The 21,582-nt window shown below is 55.9% G+C and overlaps 1 protein-coding gene across 13 annotated transcripts in view; it reads right to left on the reverse strand.

The window, feature by feature from the left end:
- COL13A1 (collagen type XIII alpha 1 chain) overlaps nt 1-21,582 on the reverse strand; it is a 144,225-nt gene that overhangs the window by 58,398 nt on the left and 64,245 nt on the right. For 9 of the 13 annotated variants that reach the window (XR_003437901.1, XR_003437898.1, XR_003437899.1 and 6 more), the window contains exons 4-12: nt 20,399-20,425; nt 17,698-17,733; nt 14,845-14,871; nt 13,658-13,708; nt 5,824-5,859; nt 5,003-5,029; nt 4,367-4,393; nt 1,332-1,358; nt 459-485 (exon numbers count right to left, since the gene is read on the reverse strand). Coding sequence is in view for 5 of the 13 variants with exons in the window: in XM_027130036.1 (XP_026985837.1) it covers nt 459-485; nt 1,332-1,358; nt 4,367-4,393; nt 5,003-5,029; nt 5,824-5,859; nt 13,658-13,708; nt 14,845-14,871; nt 17,698-17,733; nt 20,399-20,425 (285 nt within the window). In the remaining 8 variants the exon portion in view is untranslated. Of the gene's footprint in view, nt 1-458; nt 486-1,331; nt 1,359-4,366; nt 4,394-5,002; nt 5,030-5,823; nt 5,860-13,657; nt 13,709-14,844; nt 14,872-17,697; nt 17,734-20,398; nt 20,426-20,748; nt 21,204-21,582 lie in introns of those variants that run through there. The other 4 variants (XR_003437904.1, XR_003437905.1, XR_003437902.1 and 1 more) reach the window with 4 other exon arrangements.

The raw sequence follows: 21,582 nt of genomic DNA on the forward strand, positions 1-21,582 counted from the left end.
CTGATTCCACCAGGGCAGGCAGATGGACACACACAAGCTGTCTCTCTCTCTCTCTCTCACACACACACACACACACACACACACACACGCACGCTGGGTAGGGAGCCAGACCCAGACTCACACAAGCTGCACAGCCTTACGATGAAGGCCATGTGCAGAGGAGCACACAGCCAGGCGTGCAGAGTTCCAGATACACACACGCTGGGGGCTCGCAGGCCCAGCCAGCACAGGAGCAGACATACAAAGACACGCAGCTCTGCACAAACACACACACACACTGACTACCAGGCACACCCCCAGGAGCTGGCCAAACACCCCAGCACCGTCACGGCCCCACTCTGGCTGCTGAGTGCAGAGGGGGGCTGTGTGCTCCTGGTCTCCAAGCTCTATAGGGAAGAAGATGAGGCTAAACTGGGGGCTGTGCTCCAGGGATGGATCAGTATTCGGGGTTCACTTACCCGGTGTGGGTGCTCTCCACACTGACCCTGGGGAAGAGAAGGAAGGAGAGGAGGAATTAGGCCCTTGTTGGGGGGCTGTACCTCGGGGGCAACCTCAGGACTTGGGGACGCACCGTGCATGTGCGTCACCCGCCTGCCCCGCTCTGTCTTGGGCTGAGCTCTCTCAGGCAGGAGAACCGATTCCCTCCCTCGAGCCTGGCTGGCAGCAGGGAGGTAACCTCCAGGACCCGCCCGACGTGGCTCCACAGAGCCAAGGGCAGGACTCTGCCGCCACACATCACATGCCGTTACGGCAGGGTCACGAGTTATGCTCCGTGCCTGGCTGGAAGTATCTTCCGGAAAGGCTGACCCTCTGGGTGGGTCCACCCAACGGCTCTGAACAGGAGCCCCTGGAAGGGAACAGCAGACACCAAGGCAGGCTATGGGCAACGGGGCCCTCGGAGACGCCTTCTTGGAGCCGCGGGTGCCAGGTCCCTGCACCATCTGCCCGGGGGCAAGCCCAGAAGAGCCCCCATCAGAAACTCAAGGAAGCAGAGAAGGTAGGAGGCTGGGAAGAGGGCCAGGCCAGTGGTTTACAAACTGACACCTCAGAATCCTAGAGGCTCATGGAGGTGCTCAGGAAATACCACGGGGGTGGCAGGCAGGATGGGCAGAGAAAGAGGCTGAGAAGGACCAGGCTCCAGGCCATGCCTTCCCCGCAAAAGAACCCCACGCAGGGCAGCTTCCCTTCTCTCTCTCATATACCATGTACCACAGGGTACAGGGGATTCCCCTGGTTCTGCTGATAAAATCTGAAGTTTGAAAATAATCCTTTCTACCTGTTGGAAGGCTGCTTCTTGAGATGAAAATTCTAGAAAACCTCCATCAGCTTACCTTTTCTCCTTTTTGTCCTGGAGGTCCCTAAGAAGAGAAATGAGACAGTTAGAAACAGAGGCTAAGGACTCAGGGCCCTAAGCCTCTCTGCTGGGAAACTTGGGGCGAGGTACCAACTGGCTATCCTGGGGGACCCGCCAAGCCCTGTGGGGAGGAACACACACACAGGTCAGTGGCACACAGAAGGCGGGCAGAATCAGAGATGCAGGCCTGCGTGGGATTGTGCAAGAAACTTTTTGGAAAGCCTGCAGTCCCGAAGGCTGGGCTTGGCCACCCACACCAGGTCTTCCGGTGCCCGAGATGTTCCAGCTGGCGTGGCCCAGCTCCTTCATCCACCCGTGGACATTACTAGGTGTGCCCTGCCCCCCGCACGCGGCCGCGACGAAGAACAGGTGTCATCCTTCATTCATTCCCGCAACCGCCAGCATCTTGTGGGCCAGCCACGGAGGATGCTGCATGGCCATGTCAGGCAGGGCTCTGCTACTGCACACTCACGCCACGTCCTCACGGAGCCAAAAGCACCTTCTAACTCCTACCCTCCGAGGCCTCAGCATCAACCCCACTGAACCAGAAGGGCTTCTGGGGACACGGGGGCTGGGGCAGCACTGCAGACTTTGGGGGTTTTGGAGAAACCTTTGGCCAAAGAGGAAGCAGGAAGTGGGCGACTTAAGCCATCCTCAGTTCTCTGAGGAGGACATGGCGTCCAGCTGGGTCTCTCAGAAGCCTGACCCGAGGCCAGTGCTGAGAAGGCTTCACGCTCGGCCAGTGTGGAGGGGAGGGGGTAGGATGGTGCACCTTGTTCTGAGGACCCCCTAGGAGGCAAGGCTTCCAGGATGTGCTGAGTCACACCCGCGCTGGCCCGAGAGGAAGGCGCTGGCATCACTCCATCTCCCGGACGAGGTGACGGAGACAAGACCCTGCGGCTCAGTGAGTGGTGGCACTGGGACCGTGAAGGTCCAGCTGTGTCCACTCTGCCACGCGCTCTGAACTGGGCTGGACCTCAGGGGGCAGGGCTTCTAACCTTGGCTGGAGCCACAGGCAGTGTCCCAGCCTCTGGGGCCCTGAGCTCCCTTCCATCCTGCAGGCCTTCCTGAGGGCCTGTGAGGACCCACCTGCCAGGCCAGTCTCTTTGGGGTTTGAAGACCTCAGGATGCCCATGGACAGATCCATCTGGGTGGGAGGAAAGCCTTCTTTTGTCCCCGACTTGACAACTGGACCAACCCCCAAACTGGGAAATTCCTAGGAGGTTCGTGGGAAGGGACAAGTGGTCTTTGGGACAATCCATGGGGCACCCCAGCCTATGTGGTTGACTAAGTGTTTAGCATCAAGTTTAGCAGAATATGATGCATCTGGCTGGGAATCAGACTGCAGGGGACCAGGCCACCCTCTCTGGGGACAGAGAGAGGAGTGTGATGAGAGAAGGAGGGCCAGGGGCCCAGAGAAAGAACCCAAAGGCTTGGGACTGCAGAGACTTGGAGGACTGAGTCCAGACGTCCCAAATGGCAGCCCATGGGACAATCGTGGTCCCCAAGGTATTTTGTTGATCCCACACAGTTTTATTTCAATAAACTGAAATATTGAAGAGCAAGGAGAGTACAACAAAAATCTGAATTTCAAGTTTCTTTTTAAGTATTTCAAGGTCCAACAACACAGGGCACCGATTAGCTCCTGAGCCTGCCCCTTTAGGACAGGTCAGGGCGATGTGCCAGCTTGGCACCTGTCGTGCTTCCTCTGTGCCAGGCACCGTTCTAAGCACTTGGCGTGAATTAACTCCTCTCGTCCTTAGGACAGCCCTGTGAGTTGTGGGACAAGCCATGAACGCAGAGTCCTGGCTCTCTTTTACGCCACTTGGGGGGCCCCGGTCCTGTCTACGCCTTACATCAGATTCTCGGGGCTACTGTGAGGTGGGTGGGGCAGAGGTGACCCCCTTTTGACAGGTGAGGGCACAGGTTAAGCATGTGAGGGTGAGCCCCAGCCCCCCATGTTGGATGCCTGGCAGCAGGTAAACCACCCAGGAAGGGAGGCGAGTGGGAGACGGACAGATGCTAAACAGGCCAAGATAATTACACTAGACAGCGTGCTGAATTAATAGCTTGGGGTCCCCGTGCCAAGCCAAACAGAAGCCTAATGGCTCTGTGGCCTGTCGGATTTTGACGGACGACTACGAGGTGGACGGGGGACCTATCACACTGATGTGAGCTCATGGGAGAAGGGGTGGCCCTACCGTTCCCTGTTCAAGTTAGTTCTGACCCTGAAACAGATGGGGAAGACTCACGGCGGGTGAAGTGGGGTGGGGCAGAGGGATGGCAGAAAGGGGAGTCCCCTAGAAGGGTCCCTTTCTTTCTAAACAAAGGGCCCTGGCAGCAGAAGGAGACATGGTGGAGGGTAAGGGCCTACCACGTGGGTCTCACTCCCTGTTCTGTTATTTAGGAGTTGTGTAAACTCAGGCAATACACACAACCATTCTGAGCCTTGATCTGCCCTTTCATAGAGTGGGGATGATAAGCTGTTGGGAGGATTACAGAGCAGTGCCCTGCTGAGGGCCATCACTGTTCCTTCCGGGGTGGCACGGACTGGGTTAAGGCTCTCCAGAAGGTGGGAAGGGGCCAGGAGGGAGGTAGGGGCAGAGGTCTGCTTCTCCGGGTGATTGGGGCAGGAGTGCCTGGAGCCCTGGGCGGCCCAGAGCAGGGAGCACAAGGAAATCAGGCTCAGGACGAAGTGCCCGATGGGTACCCCTCGGCCCCCCTGCGAGTGCTGGATGAGAGCGGCGGTTTGGGAACACTAGCTGCTAATTCTGTGTGACACTGGCCAAGCGCAGACGCTCTCTGGACCTCCCTTTCCTCATTCTTCAGGTGGAGAAGCCCCCTTCCGCCTCTCCTCCCTGCGCTGAGCGAGGACCTAGGGGGACGCGTCGCACCCAGCCGGGGAGTGACCATGGGGCGCCCACTCCCGCTGCGGGGCAGTGCTTCTGTGGCCCGTGAGGGCAAGGCTGACCCCCGCACCCCTCGAGGGAAGGCAGGAAAGCTGGGTCTTACCGTCTCCCCTTTTGGTCCGGGGCGGCCCTGGAAGGAGAGGAGCACGAGTGTGGGTGAGTCGTTTGCACCCCAGAAGTACCCCAGCCCCACCCCCCAGTCACACAGGGCTCCTCCCGTGAACGTGTGCGTCTGGGGCCCGGTGAAAAGGACTGAGATGAGCAGAGAGGAGCTCTGGACGGGAAGCAGCCTCCATGTGGACTTGGGCATGTATTGGGGCTCGACCGAGATGGAGACGCCGAGCAGCACACAGGAGGCGCCCTGCGGGGCTGGGGGCAACAGCGCGAGCCAGAGCTCTCCAGCCCTCTCCTCTCCCGTGGCCTCCTTGCCTCACTACCTTCCAGCCCCTTCCAGGAGGCCAAGGAATCAGCAGATTCTAGGATGGCTCTTGCTCCAGATACTGAGAGTGCAGATTGGAGGCCGTGGACTTGTGCCCAGGGGAGGCTCATGGGGGACAGGGCAACTCATTCAAATGGCCTCTCCTCCCCTTCCCACTGGCAACGACTTTCCGCCCCAAGAACGTTCATTTTATCTGAAGCGGCTTCCAAGGAGTCGGGGTCTCACAGAAGGACGAGGAGACCCCGGGTTAGTGACCCGGACTAAGTTGGGGGAGCCCATAGCCCGAGAGGGTCCACTCACCGGTTTGCCGTCAAGCCCAATGGGACCCTGAAAGAGAAAGAGGCCAGATGTAAAGACGGAGCATCACAGCTGTCCTGGCAGAGAGGCAGCCTGGGAGGTAGTTAAGGGCACAGGTCCTGCACTATAACAAGTTAGGGTTCACATCTCTGCTTCACCACTTGCTGTTATGAGACCATGGGTAAGCTTAAACCTCGCTTTCCCATTCTAAAGCGGGGAGTAAAGGAATCTCCCATGAGGGGTCTTTGGGAGTGAATGAGATGCCCCCCGCCCCGTGCTGGCACGAGGGAGAACCTGACGGGTGGCAGTCGCCATGGCATCAACGTCCTTTTCACCTCGAGTGGAAAGTGGAGGGCGTGTTCCTGGAAAGCAGGGCTGGCCAGCGCCGAGGCCTGCGGGAAAGGGGGAGCTGGCTGCTCCCTGCCCGCCTCTCGTAATCTGTCTTAGGCCTTAGGCAGGGCTCCCAGGACATCCAGATGGCCACATGACTGCCCCCAGCAGGCGGATCTGCTCTCAGAGCCAGGTCAGAGGTGGCCTCCGAGCGGTGCGTCATCTGCCCCACAGCCCAGGGTCCTGTGGCTTCACAGCCTGTCCTGTCTGCCACCCCTGCAGGTCCGTGTTGGTGTCCCTGTCCCCTCCTGCACTGTAAGCTGAGCGCTGGGCTACTCTCCTCAGTTACTCTCCACGAAAGGCTGCAGGAGAGGGTCCTTACCGATGGGAATTTGGAATGGCAAAAGCAGTTTGAGGGCTGGCCCTGCCTGAACTTTAACACAGCCAGGCCCAGGAGTCGCCAGGGGCACAGCGGACCAGTCCTCTCCACTTACCGGAAATCCAGGAAAACCTCGAGTGCCCGGCTGACCCTGAAAAGAGCAGGAGAGGAGTGAGTGTGGGCGAGGAGGAGAGGAAGCCACACCTTAGTCCCCCATTCACCTTGGCTCCCAGAGGATCAGTGGTTTCCCTCCCACTCCTCTGTGATCATCCGTGAGAGACACAGGCTGGGAGGCAGGATGGAGAAAGGAGATGGACCATCATAGGAAATCTCCTCCAGGGTGTGGGGTGGGGAAGGGAAAAGCAGGTGGCCAGCATCCTTTGGGATTTTCTGGGAAGTAGCCTCCCAGAGCTCCTCACTGCCCGCCCAGATGCTCTGAACCTCGGCATGGGAATGGGATGGAGAACAAGGACAATGGGGACAGCCTACAGCATGCTGAACTCCTGGACTGGGATTGTCTAAGTCCGCTTCATCTACACAGTCATTGTTCACGGTCACCTATCTAACGATGGTTTGGATATCGGAAATTGGCCTTTGGAATGTGTTTTCAGACCAGAACAGGTCGGATTGCCCACTGTCCTCTCGCCCTGGCTACTAGGGCTCTCCTGGCTGGGTAATCTCTGGGTCCCCCAATCTTTGTGGGATGCAGAGCGATCATGTCCATTTTTCCGGAGGTACAGAGTGCACAGATCTCGGTATTCAGGTTGGAGATTAGAAGCAGGTTCACTGGCCAGATTCAGGACAAAAGAGAAGTGCGGAGGTGAGAAGAAGCCTGAGGCTGTGCAGACCCAGGGCTGGAACGGGCTGACCAGGAGGTCCAGGGTGATGGAGAGCTACGAAACCTGGGTCCTGTCACTCCCCTTCTCAAGAACCAGCAAGGGTTCGCTTCTGCTCACATGTCATTCAAGGTCAGCCTCACTCTCATCCTGATGCACCATTTTAGCTCCTTTCCTGCCTCATCTTCCTACCTACTGTCTGCTTGGGCACCCTGGCTCACCTGCCTTTCAGTGGACACACCACATCTTTCACACGATTAGCTTTCAGCTTGAAGTCTCCCCTTGACTGAGATGGCCTCAGTCTCTTCCCAAGCTTGGGGTTTTGACTCTGGTAGACTGAGTTCTAATCGTGTCTCCACTGCCACCAATGGCTATGTGGCTCTGAGCAAATGGCTAAACCTCCCTGAGCATCAGTCTCCTCATCTATAGAATGGGGATAACTGTACAAACTCATAGGGTCGTTCAGCTGTATCTGTAAAGCCTATTGAAATGCTAGCTGCTATCATCAGATGTCTGTTAAACTGAACTGAACCTAGGAGCACCAGAATAGAGCAAGGTTGTCTTTGATCCAATGTCTTAGGATCAATGGAGGTCTGTCCTTGCCAAGCAGTAGTTTCAGAATTGGCCCTTACCCAGAGGAAGATTCCTCTGGGTCCAACTGCTGTAAACCTGAAACACCTCCAGGCTGCTTGGGTCTTCCTTGAAGCTGTGGACATGGATGCCTAGAGGCCTCTGTTCGGGGGATATGCTCAGGGGACAAGGCTGGGTGGGATGGGGTCCCTGCTGCCAGGGTCCAGGCAGGGAACCAGCTGGGGCATACTGTGGGCCCGGGATGGGCTTGTGGGAAGCATCCCAGAGGGCAAGAGCATGGAGATGCCACTCATGTACCAGAAGGGCCCCAGGCCTCTGTCCTCTCAAGGATAAGTGATGCTAAGAATAGCACTAAGAAGAAAACCTGGAAACCACCCAGTGTAAACTTCCAGCTGCGCTGAATGCTGAGAGGCCTGAAGAAAAGGTCAGGAGGAGAGGATTCCAAGAAACATCTTCAAGTCCCACTCTGGGTAATGTTTACATGGTAGGGATAATCACATGGTTTGCTAATTACAGAGCTGTCCCTGGTAGCAGGACGCATCTCTCCCACCCAGAGCCAAAGCCAGGGCTGACCAAAGCTTTTTCAGGGATCTTGGGAAGAGTGTTGTCATTGACCAAATGGAAACTGGGACTCTACTTCCTGGAGAGGTCGGGCCTTGGTGAGGCACTTGGAGGGCTTGGAAATGGATTTTAGTTTCCATGTCTTCATATCTATACTGAAGGTGGACATCTCTTCCAATGTTTGTTGACCCATCCTATTTATTTGTGAACTGCCTGTTTGTATTCTTTACCAATAATTCCTACTACGTTTATCTTTTTCCTACTGATTTGAGTAGAGCTCTTTGTCAAGAATAGTAACTGAGAGTCATATGTGTTGCAAATATTCTTTCCAATTTGGCATTTATCTTTTTTATGGTATATTTTCCACCGTGTGGAAGTTCTACATTTATGCCGACAAACATATCAATCTTTTCCTATGGCTTCTGGGTTTTAGTCATGTTTTTTTAAAAAAATAATTAATTAATTTATTTTTGGCTGTGTTGGGTCTTCATTGCTGCGCACAGGCTTTCTCTAGTTGAGGCGAGCGGGGGCTACTCTTCGTTGCGGTGCGCAGGCTTCTTATTGTGGTGGCTTCTCTTGTTGCAGAGCACAGGCTCTAGGCAGGTGGGCTTCGGTAGTTGTGGCACACAGGCTCAGTTGTGGCTTGCGGGTTCTAGAGCGTAGGCTCAGTAGTTGTGGCGCATGGGCTTAGCTGCTCCGTGGCATGTGGGATCTTCCTGGACCAGGGCTCGAACCCATGTCCTCTGCATTGGCAGGTGGTGGATGCTTAACCACTGCACCACCAGGGAAGTCTTTAGGTCATGTTTTGAAGGGACTTCCTCAGTTCAGAATTATAAATGCTTGCTCATGCTTTGTCCTCATATTTTATGGCTGCATGTTTTACATCTGAGTATTTTGTTCATTTGAAATTTACTCTGATTTCTAAACTGTTTGTCAGTTGTCTCAGCATCATTTCTTGAACAATCTATCTTCTCTTTCTATTGTGAAATGAAGCCTTTATCATGGACCAAATTCCCAGATACGTTTGACTTTACTTCTGTTCTATTTGTTGTTTTAATTGCTCTGTTTCTACAATACGTTATGATGGCTGGTAGAACAACTAAACCCCTCCTCCCCTACCCCCCTTACTCTATGTTTCAAAAAGTTTCTGAAATTCTCATAACTTTTATTTTTCCAAATGAAATTGAATGTTACTTTGTTGGACTCCTAACTCCACCCCCCAGATTCATGGGTATTAGGATCATGTTAAAATTGTGGATACATTTTTTTGTAGATTAATTTACAGATTAATGTTATATCTTTCTATACAAGTACAAGGGAAATAAGCTTTACACTGCTCTCTAAAATCTCTTCCTTTAATTCGAGGCCAGGGAAGAGAGGGAGCGAAGTGCATCCCTGTTTTTCGGAAGTGGACCTATGTCTACTCCTCCCTACCTTCCTCCTGCCTGCACTTGTGTGGGGTAAAGCAACACAGACAAACTGAAGTTTCTGGTAGGAAGGACGCTACCAGGAGCTCTCCCTTCCCTCTCATCTAACCCCTGAAAGAGGGCCAGTTGTGGATCTGTCCAGAGCCTGCCTTATTCTACCTCTGCTACCCCAAGTCAGTGCTGGCTATCTTTTAAACAAGACTCTGCTGGTAAATGCTTAATCACGTTGGGGAGAGTGGGGGAGGAGAGTCCTGCTTTGTACAGCATTTGCCAATTTCTGTAAATCTGTGATTCTGTAAATACTCCCACCACAGCCCGTTTTAAGCTTGAAAAGTGATGTCACTGAACGCAGAGTTGGGAGAGGGTGTGTATGACCCACCCTCGTGAGCCGCCTCCACTCACTCTGACCTCCGGCAGCAAACGGAAGGCCAAACATTACAAGGACATCCCAAATCTATCACCTTCAGATTGAACTCATCTGCCCCCGCACAATCTGCTTCTCCCTTTGGGGAAGGGCACTGCCAGGCACTCCGCTACTCAAGTCCGAAAGGTGGGGTCACCTTGAACTCCTCTTTCTCCGTCAATCCCCATTTTTATCATCACTAAATTCCGTCAATTCCCCTTCCAACATATCTCGCCAGTCCAGCCCTCCCACCGGCCCCACTGACTGTGCTCCAGTCCAGGCCTTGACGATTACAAGTCCCTTCCTGCCAGCCCCATACCTGCAGCCTCTTCTAAGCATGCTCCTTGCTGGAGCAGGAAGGATCAGGGGAGCTTTTTTTTTTTTTTTTGCGGTACGTGGGCCTCTCACTGTCGTGGCCTCTCCCGTTGTGGAGCACAGGCTCTGGACCCGCAGGCTCAGCGGCCATGGCTCACGGGCCCAGCCGCTCCGGGGCATGTGGGATCTTCCCGGACCGGGGCACAAACCCGTGTCCCCTGCATCGGCAGGCGGATTCTCAACCACTGCGCCACTAGGGAAGCCCCTGGGGAGCTTTTTAAACTGCAAGTCTGATCGTGTTCCTCCTCAGCAGAACACAACCCAAGGGGTCTGCACTGCCCTCGGGGTAAAATCCTGACTCCTGAACATCGTGTCCTTCATGATCGGGCCCTTGCTCACCTTGCCAACCTCTCTCTCACCATCCTTGCTCTTGCTTTGCTCTGGAAAGAACTTCCCCCATTTCTCCGGTAGTTTACGGGAACTGCTCCTGCCTTGGAGTTTCAGCACTCCTCCCCAGCCTTGGTACCTGGGACCTCTGTTCCTCCTTGATCACAGTTTAGTTACCTCTTCCTCCCGGAAGCCTTCCCTGCCTGCCCTCACCCCAAGTCACCCCTCATCTTCCACAGCTCCCTAACTGTCCCCAGCTGAGCGCTGACTGTCTGTACTATAATCACTATGGGATGGCTTCTCTCTGCAAAGGGGCGAGCGGGCTGCAGTCAGGTTTTCATCTTCTACCCAGCACCTAGGATGTCGTAGGTGCCTGACAAGTATTAACGGAACAAATAAACGAAGAAACACTCAATGGGTGTATTGACCTGGTGTCTCATTGTGAATGAGGGCTGGAAGTTCAGACAGCTCCTCCTGGCCCCTGAAGAGAACCTGGGGTCTCCGGGAAAGAATGAGCTCCCTCTGAGATGGGGGGCATTTCCTAGCCTGGCAGCTGACCTCTCCAGTGCCTGTGGGGCCAGCCAGCATCTCAGGGTCCCAGCCTCCTGCTCAGTTTAATGGGGCCCACCGCTCCGGCACCTTGCCTCACTGGAATGTGAACCATCCTTCTCCAAAGAGCCCGGATGGCGCCCCCTTTGCACGGACCGTTTACGAAGCTGCAAGACAGGAGGCAGGTGGCCCCTGAGAGCGGCAAGGCTGGTTCTCATTAGCAGCATGTGTCCTAGGCCCTTCCTGGCTGAGTGGAAAGCCACATGTTCCCCATCATCCCGGGCCGCAGAGGGCTTGCCCACTTGACCTCTACCCCTTAATTGCAATCGGTCCCATGGTCTTCTGCGGTCCCCTGCTCTCAGCAGCTCCAGGCGGCTTCCTAGGAGGAGCTAAGGGGGTTGCCCTGGTGTCTAGCAAGGACTCAGCAGGGGCCCCAGCCATCTGGGTGAAGGTCACACACACAGGCCAAAATCCGAGGACACTGGGCTTGATCAAGCCTCCTGATGCCATAAAGCCTCCCCCAACATCAACACAACACCCACAGGGAGGACTGTTTTTTCAAGGTAAATATCCTTTTTAAACAGCAGAGCTTAAAACGTGGAAGGCGGTGTTGGAGAAAGAATGCTGGCTTTGGAATGAGGCCGACCGGGCCCAAACCAAGCTCCAGCACGGAGGAGCCGTGTGACCACAGGCCAGTTATGGACCTCTGTTTCCCGCTCTGTGAAATGGGCTGGCAGCTTTCCTGGGGGCCAGAGGGACTGGAGGAGGCTGGTACATACACAGGCTTTCAGTGTAGGACCTAGCATGTCTCCCAGGTGTCCAGGAGAGGGAAGCTATTGCTATTACTGGAACAGAAGGTACTCTTCACCACTGGAACCATGTCCAGCGCGGTGGGTATATTGATACACGCTGGGCTGGAAGCAGGGGGAGCTGAGGCAGACCCTGCCCCCGGAGCATATTCTCCAGAAGTGAGGCCTTTTCAACCACTTCTAGGTATCCAGCTGACATGACACTGCTGAAAGATGCTGCTAAGAGGCTGTGGGAGGACCAGCCTGATCCACACAAGGGAACATCTGTGGTCAGACCAGGAGGCAGACAGAGATGCTGGCCAAAGAGTAGGGCCTGTATTCTGTTACTGCCCTGTCCTCCTAACAGGTCCACCCCAGATTCCGTCCTTGTCGTTGGAACCTGGGGGACTGTCTTTCTCTGTGACCTCCCCATGTCCTAGTCGGCCCCTGGCTGGGTACCCCACCTGGGCTCAGGGCACCCACACTGTGGCTCCCCCAGTACACGAGGGGGCTTACAGCCCAGCGGGACGGTGGCCACGTGAGCCAGAAGCACAGGTGATGGGAGCCCCGCGGCTGGGTAGCATCAGGGGTCAGAGTGTAGACTCTGAGCACACGGCCCGGGCTGAGTGTCACATCCCAGCACCACGGCCACACTCTCATGTATGACCTTCGGCAAGTCACCCGGCCTCGCTGTGCCCTGCTTTTCTCATCTATAAAGTGGAGGTGCTAATAGTACCTACTGTGGAGTTCTCGTGAGGATTAAGTGAGCTACTATGTGTACAGGTGTTAGGATACTGCCTGCCACAGAGTAAGTGCAAAGTGTCAGCCCTCAGCACTGTCGTGTGGTCTGAGCTGGTAGAAACCTTGCAGGGAGGGCCTGTCCACGCAGCCCAGGCCCCTTCAAGCCCTGCCTCCAGCCCAGGCCCCCGGCCTGCCCGCTGGCCCTGCTCCCCAGCTCCATCCTTCGGCTGCCCTCTCTGACCTTCTCAGCTCTCCCTCTCTGCTCCCAGCTCTCACCATAGCCCCTTCCTGGCTGCAGAGCCGTCAGGGCCTTGCACGTAGCTTAGCAATTTGCTCTCTGACCCCCCTCCTCTCCCTAGTCAGTGGGTAGGAGCCTCCTGCTTCCCACTGAACGCAGGGGAATGGGTAGGGGGCGCTTCACCACCCATTGGGCGAGGCTCTGGGAGCATGAGGCTAGGCCTCTGGGTCCCTAACCCTCTCAACTACGCATGGCAGCGCAGGAAAAGAGCACAGCAGAGCATGGAGACTGCAGCCTGTTGCTGCGGGGGGAGCCCTGGGCGCCCGGGGTCCTGGGTTCTAACCCTGCTTCGGCCTCTATGTGTGGGACCCTGGCCAAGCCCCTTCCTCTCCCCAGGCCTCAGTTTCCCCTTCTGAGAAGGTCGTGCTAGACCATCCTTGAGGTCCTTTCCACCCCGACATTTGGCGATTTTATCGAAGTCCCTTGGGTCGGACGCTCTGAGAAAAACAGCCATTCTTCCTTCCCATAGTCATGCTATCTCCCCGCAGCATCGCCCACGCCCCCCCTTGGTCCCTAAGGAAGCCTATCTGAGGGGAAGGCTCTCTGCTTTTCCCCAGCCCCCAGCCACTGGGTGGGGGGGACTGGGACCCAGCACTGAGCACAGAACCAGGGCCTTTGAGGGCGAGAGGCGGGCTGGGCTTGTCAAGAGCAGGAGAGGGTGCTTGGCTCAAGAGACCTGGGCTCTGGGGTAACTGCTTCTTGGGCTTCTGGAACGTGTCCCCGGGAAGCCGGAGCACGGCCACCACCGCCCTCCCGGGAGAGGAGCCAGCACTTTCACCCTCTGCCTGTGAACAGCAGGGCCGCCTCACAGCTGCTGTCGTTTCACGGCTACAGGGTAGGGCCTTGTGAACCCTCCCGAGAGGCTGTAACCGAGGTCGGTTTAGTCAGGCAGCTTTCTTTAACATCAGCAGCAGTGAGGCCTGGCCCAGGGGACCGCATCCCTGTGGTGGCCGTCACACCCAGAGGCGTGGCCAGGACCCGCGCTGGCCCTCCACAGGCCTCCTTACTAACTCACCCATCCCCCCACCCTGAGGAAGGGCAAGAGCCACTTACCGGGGGGCCGCGGGGACCGATGATGGACATCCCGGCATCTCCTGGGGCTCCCTGTGGGGGAGAGAAAGAGGGAGGAGGGGGAGAGGGAGGGGGGCAGGGGTGGGAGGGGAAGAGTAGAAGGGGGCAGCTGGCAGGTGGGGAAGGCGGAGCGGGTGAGGGTGGGTCCCGAGAGCCAGAGGACAAAGCGGGGCAGAGGATACGGGGGAAGATGAGGGACCCAGAGGAGAGGAGATGAAAAGGGGATGGATGGAACATTCGAGAAGGATTGAGAAGGGCAGTGGGAAAGCAGGAGGAATGAAGAGAGAAGTGAGCAAGAGCATGTGGTGTGGGGACCAGGGAAAGAGGGCGGTGGGGCCCAGGCCGGAAGCAGGAGAAGAGGATTCAGTGCAGTGATGGGCAAGAGGGGGCCCAGGGAGGGGGGAGGGGGGAGGGAGGGAGAGAGGAGGCCTCAGCTCAGCCATGGCTGCTCAGGCCCCAGAGGCATCCCCATAGGGCCCTGCTCAGGATGCTCCCAACCTGCCCCAGCCCCAGCCAAGTTTCACACCCCCTGAGGTCTTCTTCCCCAGCCCCAGGTGGTCACACGGCTTCACACCCTGGCCCTGGGCTGGAGCTGCTGTAAAGAGAGGGTGGGGAGAAGACACACACTTGCTGTTGGGCCCAGCAGCCCTGAGCCTGAAGGTGGGAGCTGCCTTGCCTCCTAGTCCTGGTGTGACTAGGTGTAGGTCTGGGTGTTTCCCTGGGGGACTCTCTCTGGAGCAGCACAAATAGAGTGTCTAAATCTGAGGGACCAGTGAAGGGCTAGGGAGGGGCTAGAACCAGCTACACAAAACAGCAGTTGCTGCTCTCCTTGCCTCTGGGAAGGGTGACTGCCTAAGGCTGAAATCAGTGCGAAGAGGCCACATGCAGCCTCTGTGGGCAGGGGACACCCCCTCAGACCTCAGCCAGGGAAGCTGGGACCCTTAGTCCAGGAGTCCCAAGACTCCTGCCCGATGGTGTGGACGCTGTTAGGAAACCAGGCTGTGAGAGGCTGTGAGAGGCTGCGAGGGCAGAGCAGGACGAGCTGGCATGCTCCGCTGGGGCCTGTGTGCCAGGAGGAGCGGATGGGGGCCTCTGGAAGCCCCCCCAAGAGTCCAGGAGGTGGAGGCAGAGGCTGGGGTGGCAGTGCGGAGGGGAAAGTGTGGACTCACCTTCTCGCCTGGTTGGCCCTTTCCTCCCTGTGGCAGCCACATGCAACATGGAGTGCAGGGAAGAGACAGGGAGGGAGAGAAAAAAGGAAGGATGAGAGAGAGGCACATACACAAGAATTCGTGTTAATGGCACAACGACCCAACACAGGAAGTCACCGTGAAATAAGAAACAAAACAAAACACAGATGCTGACAGACGACAGGTCCCGAGTCCAACGAGCACAGCACGTGGACGGCTGGTGTCTCGGCCTGAGGGCCGGCCCCAGCCAGATAACTAAGAAGGAAACAGTGGCAGGAGCCTTATGAGGCCCCCTAGCGAGGTGTAGGTGTGTGTGCGTGTGTGTGTGTGCGTGCGTGCGTGCGTGTGTGCGTGCGTGTGTGTAGGAGCCGTGGCCCCAGCTGCCGCGGTCATTTGAGGAGGGGGTGGCCATGGGAGAGACTTTCCCAAGGACTCTGTGGTGAAGTGGAGTCTAGTTGTTTTGAAGGTCCAACCGAATACCAAGCACAAAACTGCCAACAGATGCGACAGGAGTCGTTAGGGGTGGCCAGGCAAGATGCGAGGAGGGACACGGGAAGACAGATAGAAGGACACACACACCTGGGGGATGGAGGATGTGGCCGGGATGCAGAGGAAAGTGGGTCACGGCCAAGGACCCCTGCGCGCACAGTGACCAGTGGATAGATGGCCCCAATCCACCCTCATTCGTGGCAGCCCGTGGAGCCACCTCTGGTGGATCATGGGAACAACGCAGGCATTTCACACCCACTGGCCACCCCAGCTCTTATCAGGGGGTCCATGCCAGGGCTCCTACTGGGCAGCCAAATGGGTCCATTGTCACATTTAAAACAGCACCAGCAGCATGAAAGCACCAAAGTGGTTTGAAAATAGCTTTGTGTAGAAGGAAATGGGGAGACCTCCTGTGGCTCTCCTTCCTGCTCCACCGGAGGCTCAGGTGGACACTTCCCCGGCGGGGGGTGGGTGGGTGGGTGGGGGACACATCCACAGGGCCCAAGAAGGAGGGCAGGAGGGGGCAGCCCTGGAGGGATTGCTTTGCACTTTGCGGGCTTCCCTGCAGGCCGGGTAGACTCCTGAAGCTGACCTGTCAGGAGCAAGGACTTTGGTGTCTTGGGTACAAGACCCAATTCTGCCCCAATCCTGGGCAAACTGAGTCTCAACGTGCTCATTGATAAATGGGATCTTGGAGGGCTACGGAGAAGAATGTGCCTGGCCCAGGCCCACCCACAGCTGGCCTCTGAGAAAGGCGGCTGAATGCGGTCTCGCTCATCTACACAGGGAAGGACCCAGTGACAGCCTGGGGGACTCAAGGTTTGGAGTTAGAGAACTGAAGCCTAGAGACAGGGTCAGGCAGGAATTGCACGGTGCTGTGATCTGGGACGTGGCTGGACAGTTGCACGCGGGGGTGGCCCAGGGCTCCCAGCCTCCATGTCTTGACAGACAGTTCTTGGGTAGCCCTGGGGAGCTCAAAGCTCTGAGACACGGAACACTTGTCCTGAACCTCTGAAATGTCCCAGGTCCTAGGCCTAGGACTGCGGCTTCTTCCTAAGGATCAGACCCTCCGTAGAGCTGTGATGCCAGTGGAGGAGGCCTGGGCAGGGTGAGTGCCACTATCAAGGTCAAGAGCACAGGTCTGGAGTCAGACTGCCTGGATTAAAGTCCCTGATCAGCCACTTCCTAGACCTGTGACCTTGGCACAGACACTTAACATCTGAGCCTCAGTTCTCTCCTCTGAACAATGGGGTAGAAACTGGGCCCACCTCATGCAGTTCTCGTGAGGGCTGAATCAGATGACGTGTGCAAAGCCCTTAGCACAGTGCCAAGCACACCGGCAGCACTTTCAAGTGTTAGCTATGATTTGGTGCCTTTTCTCTGAGCACTGGGTTCACACCAGGTCAGCAGACTCACACAGGATGCCATACCCAGGCCTAAGGCCAACCTGGCCCAGGAGGTGAGGTTACCAGGCAAAGCATGTGAGTGACATGGAAGGACGGCACGGGGCAAGTTGGGGCACCGGGAGCCAGGGTGGAGGTTGAGGCTGGCGGCGGGTGGGGAGTTCGAGGTCAGACGGGGAGAGCAGCTTGGGCCACGTCCTAGACTAGGCTGGGGGGTGGTGAGGCCAGCGTGTGGCCATCATTGCCTTAGGCTGCCACCAGGTGCTGCCCATTCCAGCCCCTCAGAGGCTAGAAGCCACCCGGAAAAACCCTGGTGCTGGGACCTTAAAGCCTAGCACCAACCTTCCCATTTCTGAGATACAAGCTCCCTATCAAATATGCCCTTTCATCATCTTATTGTTTTCAGCAGGAAACGATGAATGTTTTAACCCCCAGCCTCCTGCTGAGGATTTGGAGGCCCTGCCTGGAAGCAAGCCCTTTCTGCATCACTAGCCTCTGTCTAGGGAAGATGACTACGGAGCTGGCTCCACTGCAGTTTCTGTAGAGCATTTTCTGTTTGCATTTCTTGCCATCTTTCGCTACTCTTGCCGGGGGATGGTTGCAGGAGCAGCTATAAATCTGGGGGTGAGCTGCCAGCCTCGGGAGGTTAGGGAGTGGAGTGGGTGGGAGTCCTCAGTAGTGATTGGCGATGAGCTTTATTCATGCCATCTTTGGATTTTTCCTTTGCCATGGCAGTTCTCTGGAGAGTAAAGCCATATAGCAAGATTGGAAGGACTGGAATAAAACTTTTCCCTCCTCCTTGAAGCAGACTTGGGTGGGGGAAGGGAGAGGTCCGACCCCTCCTTGGGGTGGGGTAGGCCACGCCTTGCCATGGTCTGCAGGACAGGCCGGCACGGGGAAGCAAGCAATGGCCACACAAGCAGGCACAGATGCTCCAACTCACCACACGTCCAGGCATCCCAATGGCACCTTTGTCCCCCTGATGGAGGCAGAAACATACAGATGTGACTGGAGCCAGGCCAGCACGTGAAGGACCCCATGGCTAGCTACACACCCAAGACCTGGTTTGCATGGGCACTTGGGATGATTCCCAGGTGTCACGTGGGTGAACTCGCCCCTTTCAGTCCCACAGACTGTCTGGCCGCATCCTCGTCACGCGGAACTAGGCACGGGGCAGGGTGAATGAATGGCAGCTCCCGTGTGACAGATGGGCGAGTCACTTCCCTTGGTCTATCTCTGCCAGAGCTGGGGAGCAGCGCCCACGTCCCCCAGCTCCTCCCCAGGCCCTGTGTCTGCGAAGGCCACCAACAGAGTCCTGCCCCTCCTCACTGCCACAGCCAGGCCCCACCCCGTTCCGCGCCAATAGTGCGCCCTGTGGGTTCAGCTGCAACAGGAGTTTCAGCTGCTGAGAGGGAACTGCTCTGTTTTGCAGCCAGGGGTTACATCTTCTCACTCTGGAAATCTGCTTATTAAGTTTTGTTCCTCCCTCTTTTGGTAGAGAATATTTTTTTGCAATCATATATGTGCAGACCCATAAAATCTGGGGTGGGGCTTGGGGTTTGCCAGGGGCCTGGAAGGATGGAAAACAACAGGGGCTGAAAATCAGACGGTGTTTGTCCCGGCAGGAGAGAGCTGGGTTTGTGGGTTCCCCTGAAGGGTGGGCATTTCTGGGGTGATTCTGTGTCTGCTGATCTCACTTAGGCAAAACATCCTGAGGGATGGTTAGCATGCCAAGATGTATGTGGACGCACCAGGGAATAGCAACCAGCTCTGAATTAGGCTACTGTTACATGTACACTGTCAAGACCGAAGGTGTCTTTAAGTAAACCATTCAGACTTTGGGCAAGAGTGGCAGGGTTGCAGCGATACGTGGATATCTGTTATATATATATATATACACACACGTGGATCTGTTTCTTGAACCTCCCTGAACATCCGGATCTCTCCCCCGGGACTGCTGGGAGGATGCCAAGAGACAATGGTTCTGGAACGCTAACTCCGGGTGCCTGGCACCTGGTGAGTGCTGTGTAAACTGCGTCTACAGGTAGTGAGCCCAGTATGGCCACAGGCAAGTGATTTTTATAAGCACGTGTGTACTTCACACTTTTGTATTTCACAAGAGACCAGCACCCGCAAATCTTTGTGTGGGTCACTCCCAGGTCCCTGTGCTCGGAAGCACGAGCAGGACCGTGACCCTCCCTGCTGAGGACGACAGGCCTGCTGGTCCCAACAACCCACTCACTCTTGGGCTTCTGAATGATATTGCAGGATGTGTGTTTTGGTTTCTTTTCATTTCTTTTTTAAAACTAATGTTCTTTGCAGTCCTGGCCATAAAATGCTCGGGTTAGGGGCTGGCATGGAAGGGCCAGAGGCTGAAAACTCTGTGCGGCAGCCCCTGCTCTGAGAATTGCCCCCAAATGCTTTTTAAAGGTGGACGTTGTCAGAAAAAAACAAAGTCTGCCCACATTCTCCCAGTCAGCTGATTTTTCCCCTCCTTGGATTTCATGGGACGGAGTCCTCCGTCTTCCTTTGCTCCAGGGCTCGTACTTGCTGGGAGAGTTTTCATTTTCAAGGGCTAAACATTTGCCCACATGCGTTTCATTAAAAAAGTCACTGCTGGACATGAATTCTAGAAGCTGCTGGTTTAGTCAAGAGGTTACAGTATAATTCATGTCTAAAAGAGGAGTAACTGGGATAAGAGGGATGCACAGAAGGCTCTGGAATCCAGGGGGTGTGGCCTTCAGTGCAGGGAGAGAGGGCAGCCTGGTGCCAGCCCTGGCTTGGCCTCCACGCCCACCTCGGCCCTCTGGCTGGCTACAGCATCTCGCCTGAGCCACTACCCATCCAAGGGCCCGCGGTATCCGGTACTCAATGCCTCTATGCCCCAGGCTACACCCCACAGGGCAATGCCTTTGAAGACTTTAAAGATAGTCCTCAAATGTCGAGTACGGACCGCAGGAAACAGTAGTAGGGGATGGTATGTGGTAACACGGGACCTCAAACAGGTCTACAACTGAAGCTTGGACAATCGGACAAGCTATTGTACCTACCTCTGTTTCCTCATCTATAAAATGGGCATAATAATACCCATTTCATTGAGCTGGTGAGCAAATCAAATGTATAAGGAGGGATTAGCAGAGTGCCTGGCACCTATGAAGGTCTCAGTGAGACATGGCTACTAGTACTATTGATCCTTTTGTCCCAGAGTCCCCATGGTTACTTGACCCAGCCTCTCTAGCACTCAGAAATGGTAACTGGGGGGAAAACAAAGTTTTTGAGTCTACTCTTTCCAGAGGACACAGGACAAAGCAGGGACAGTGGCCTTCGACTAAGCTGGTGCATCCCGGTAAGGAGGACACCCAGTAAGTCAGGGGACTGCCTCCCCATCTAGCCCCCCACCATAGGGCCACCAGCATGGAAGCCAGGTGTGGCCCTGGATGGGCCTGCATGAAGTCATTTGCCTGCCTGGGCCCCAGGAAAGGTGCCAAGGAGCTTCACCCTCAGCTGTGGGTTAGAGACGCTGGAGAGAGGCCTCCTACCCAGACACACCTGGAGGAAAGCAGCCACCCAACCTCTCCCGTCCTTGGACTGAGAAAGAGCCCGTGAGAGAGGTGCAAAGGAAAAAAGAAATGAAAGCTACTTACCGGGAGGCCGGGTCTTCCAGCAGGACCCTGAAATAAAGGGGGAAAGAGTGAAGTTTAGGAAGGTCAGGGTATTGTTCCACAGAGCCCAGCCAGCTGTGTGACCTTGGAGTCACTTGTACTCTATAAGCCTCTGTTATTTTATGAACAAAATGAAGAGAGGGCCATAATCACTAAGCTTCCTTTCAGTTCTAGCATGCATTCACTCACTCATTCATTCATTCATTCATTCAGAAAAACAGTTAGCAGTGGTCTCCTCCGTGCCAGGCTCAGGGCAGGTGCAGGGAACAGAAAGACAAGAATGTCCCTTCATATCTCTGCCCCTCAAGGATCATCAGGGCTCTAGGGCTCACCGGCATGTCCCCTCTCCCTGAGTCTCTGTGCCTCAGTGTCCCCCACTCATGTGTGTTGGTCCTGGCCTGGGAAAGGGCCCAAGGGGCTGGAGCTTGGTCTTCCCTGTCCTACGACACAGGGGAAGCTAGATGCCAGCTCTGATGGAGCCGGTCTGCCTGGGACGCTTCTGCTGGGCCTGCCCCATCTGAGCCGATGGACCACGGCCAGGGAGCAGGGCGTGGGAAGGGTGTGGGCCTCTCTAGGGGGCCTCTTGCCCTCTACGGGGATGGTGAAGGGGGCAGTGGGACTTCCTTCCTTTAATGCCTCTAACTAGCTTCAGGCCACGCTCTCTACAATGGGTTGGCGCTGGCAGTGAAGCAGGAGGCTCGACCCCACCCTGTGTGGCTCCAGAAGTCTGTCTTCACTGACCACAGCCGTGTCTTTCTCAAGCTCTTTTTTTTTTTTTTTTTTTGTGGTACGCGGGCCTCTCACTGTTGTGGCCTCTCCCGTTGCGGAGCACAGGCTCCGGACGCGCAGGCTCAGCGGCCACGGCTCACGGGCCCAGCCACCCCGCGGCATGTGGGATCTTCCCAGACCGGGGCACGAACCCATGTCCCCTGCATCGGCAGGCGGACTCCCAACCACTGCGCCACCAGGGAAGCCCCTCAAACTCTTTTTTTATGACCCCAGGACTCCTGCCTAGCACAGTTCTGGGTATAGACTAAAGACTCCATACGATGGATCTGAAATCCCACTGAAAAGAGGAAAACATTCAAAAAAAAGTCGATCATAATAGATATTCGCATAGTAATATGCACAGGAGGGGGCTCAGGAACAAAGCAGCTTCTGAGAAA

Source organism: Aethalodelphis obliquidens, unplaced genomic scaffold, assembly GCF_003676395.1.
Source record: "Aethalodelphis obliquidens isolate GAN/ISIS:26980383/991018 unplaced genomic scaffold, ASM367639v1 scaffold37, whole genome shotgun sequence".
NCBI classification, from domain to species: Eukaryota; Metazoa; Chordata; class Mammalia; order Artiodactyla; family Delphinidae; genus Aethalodelphis; species Aethalodelphis obliquidens.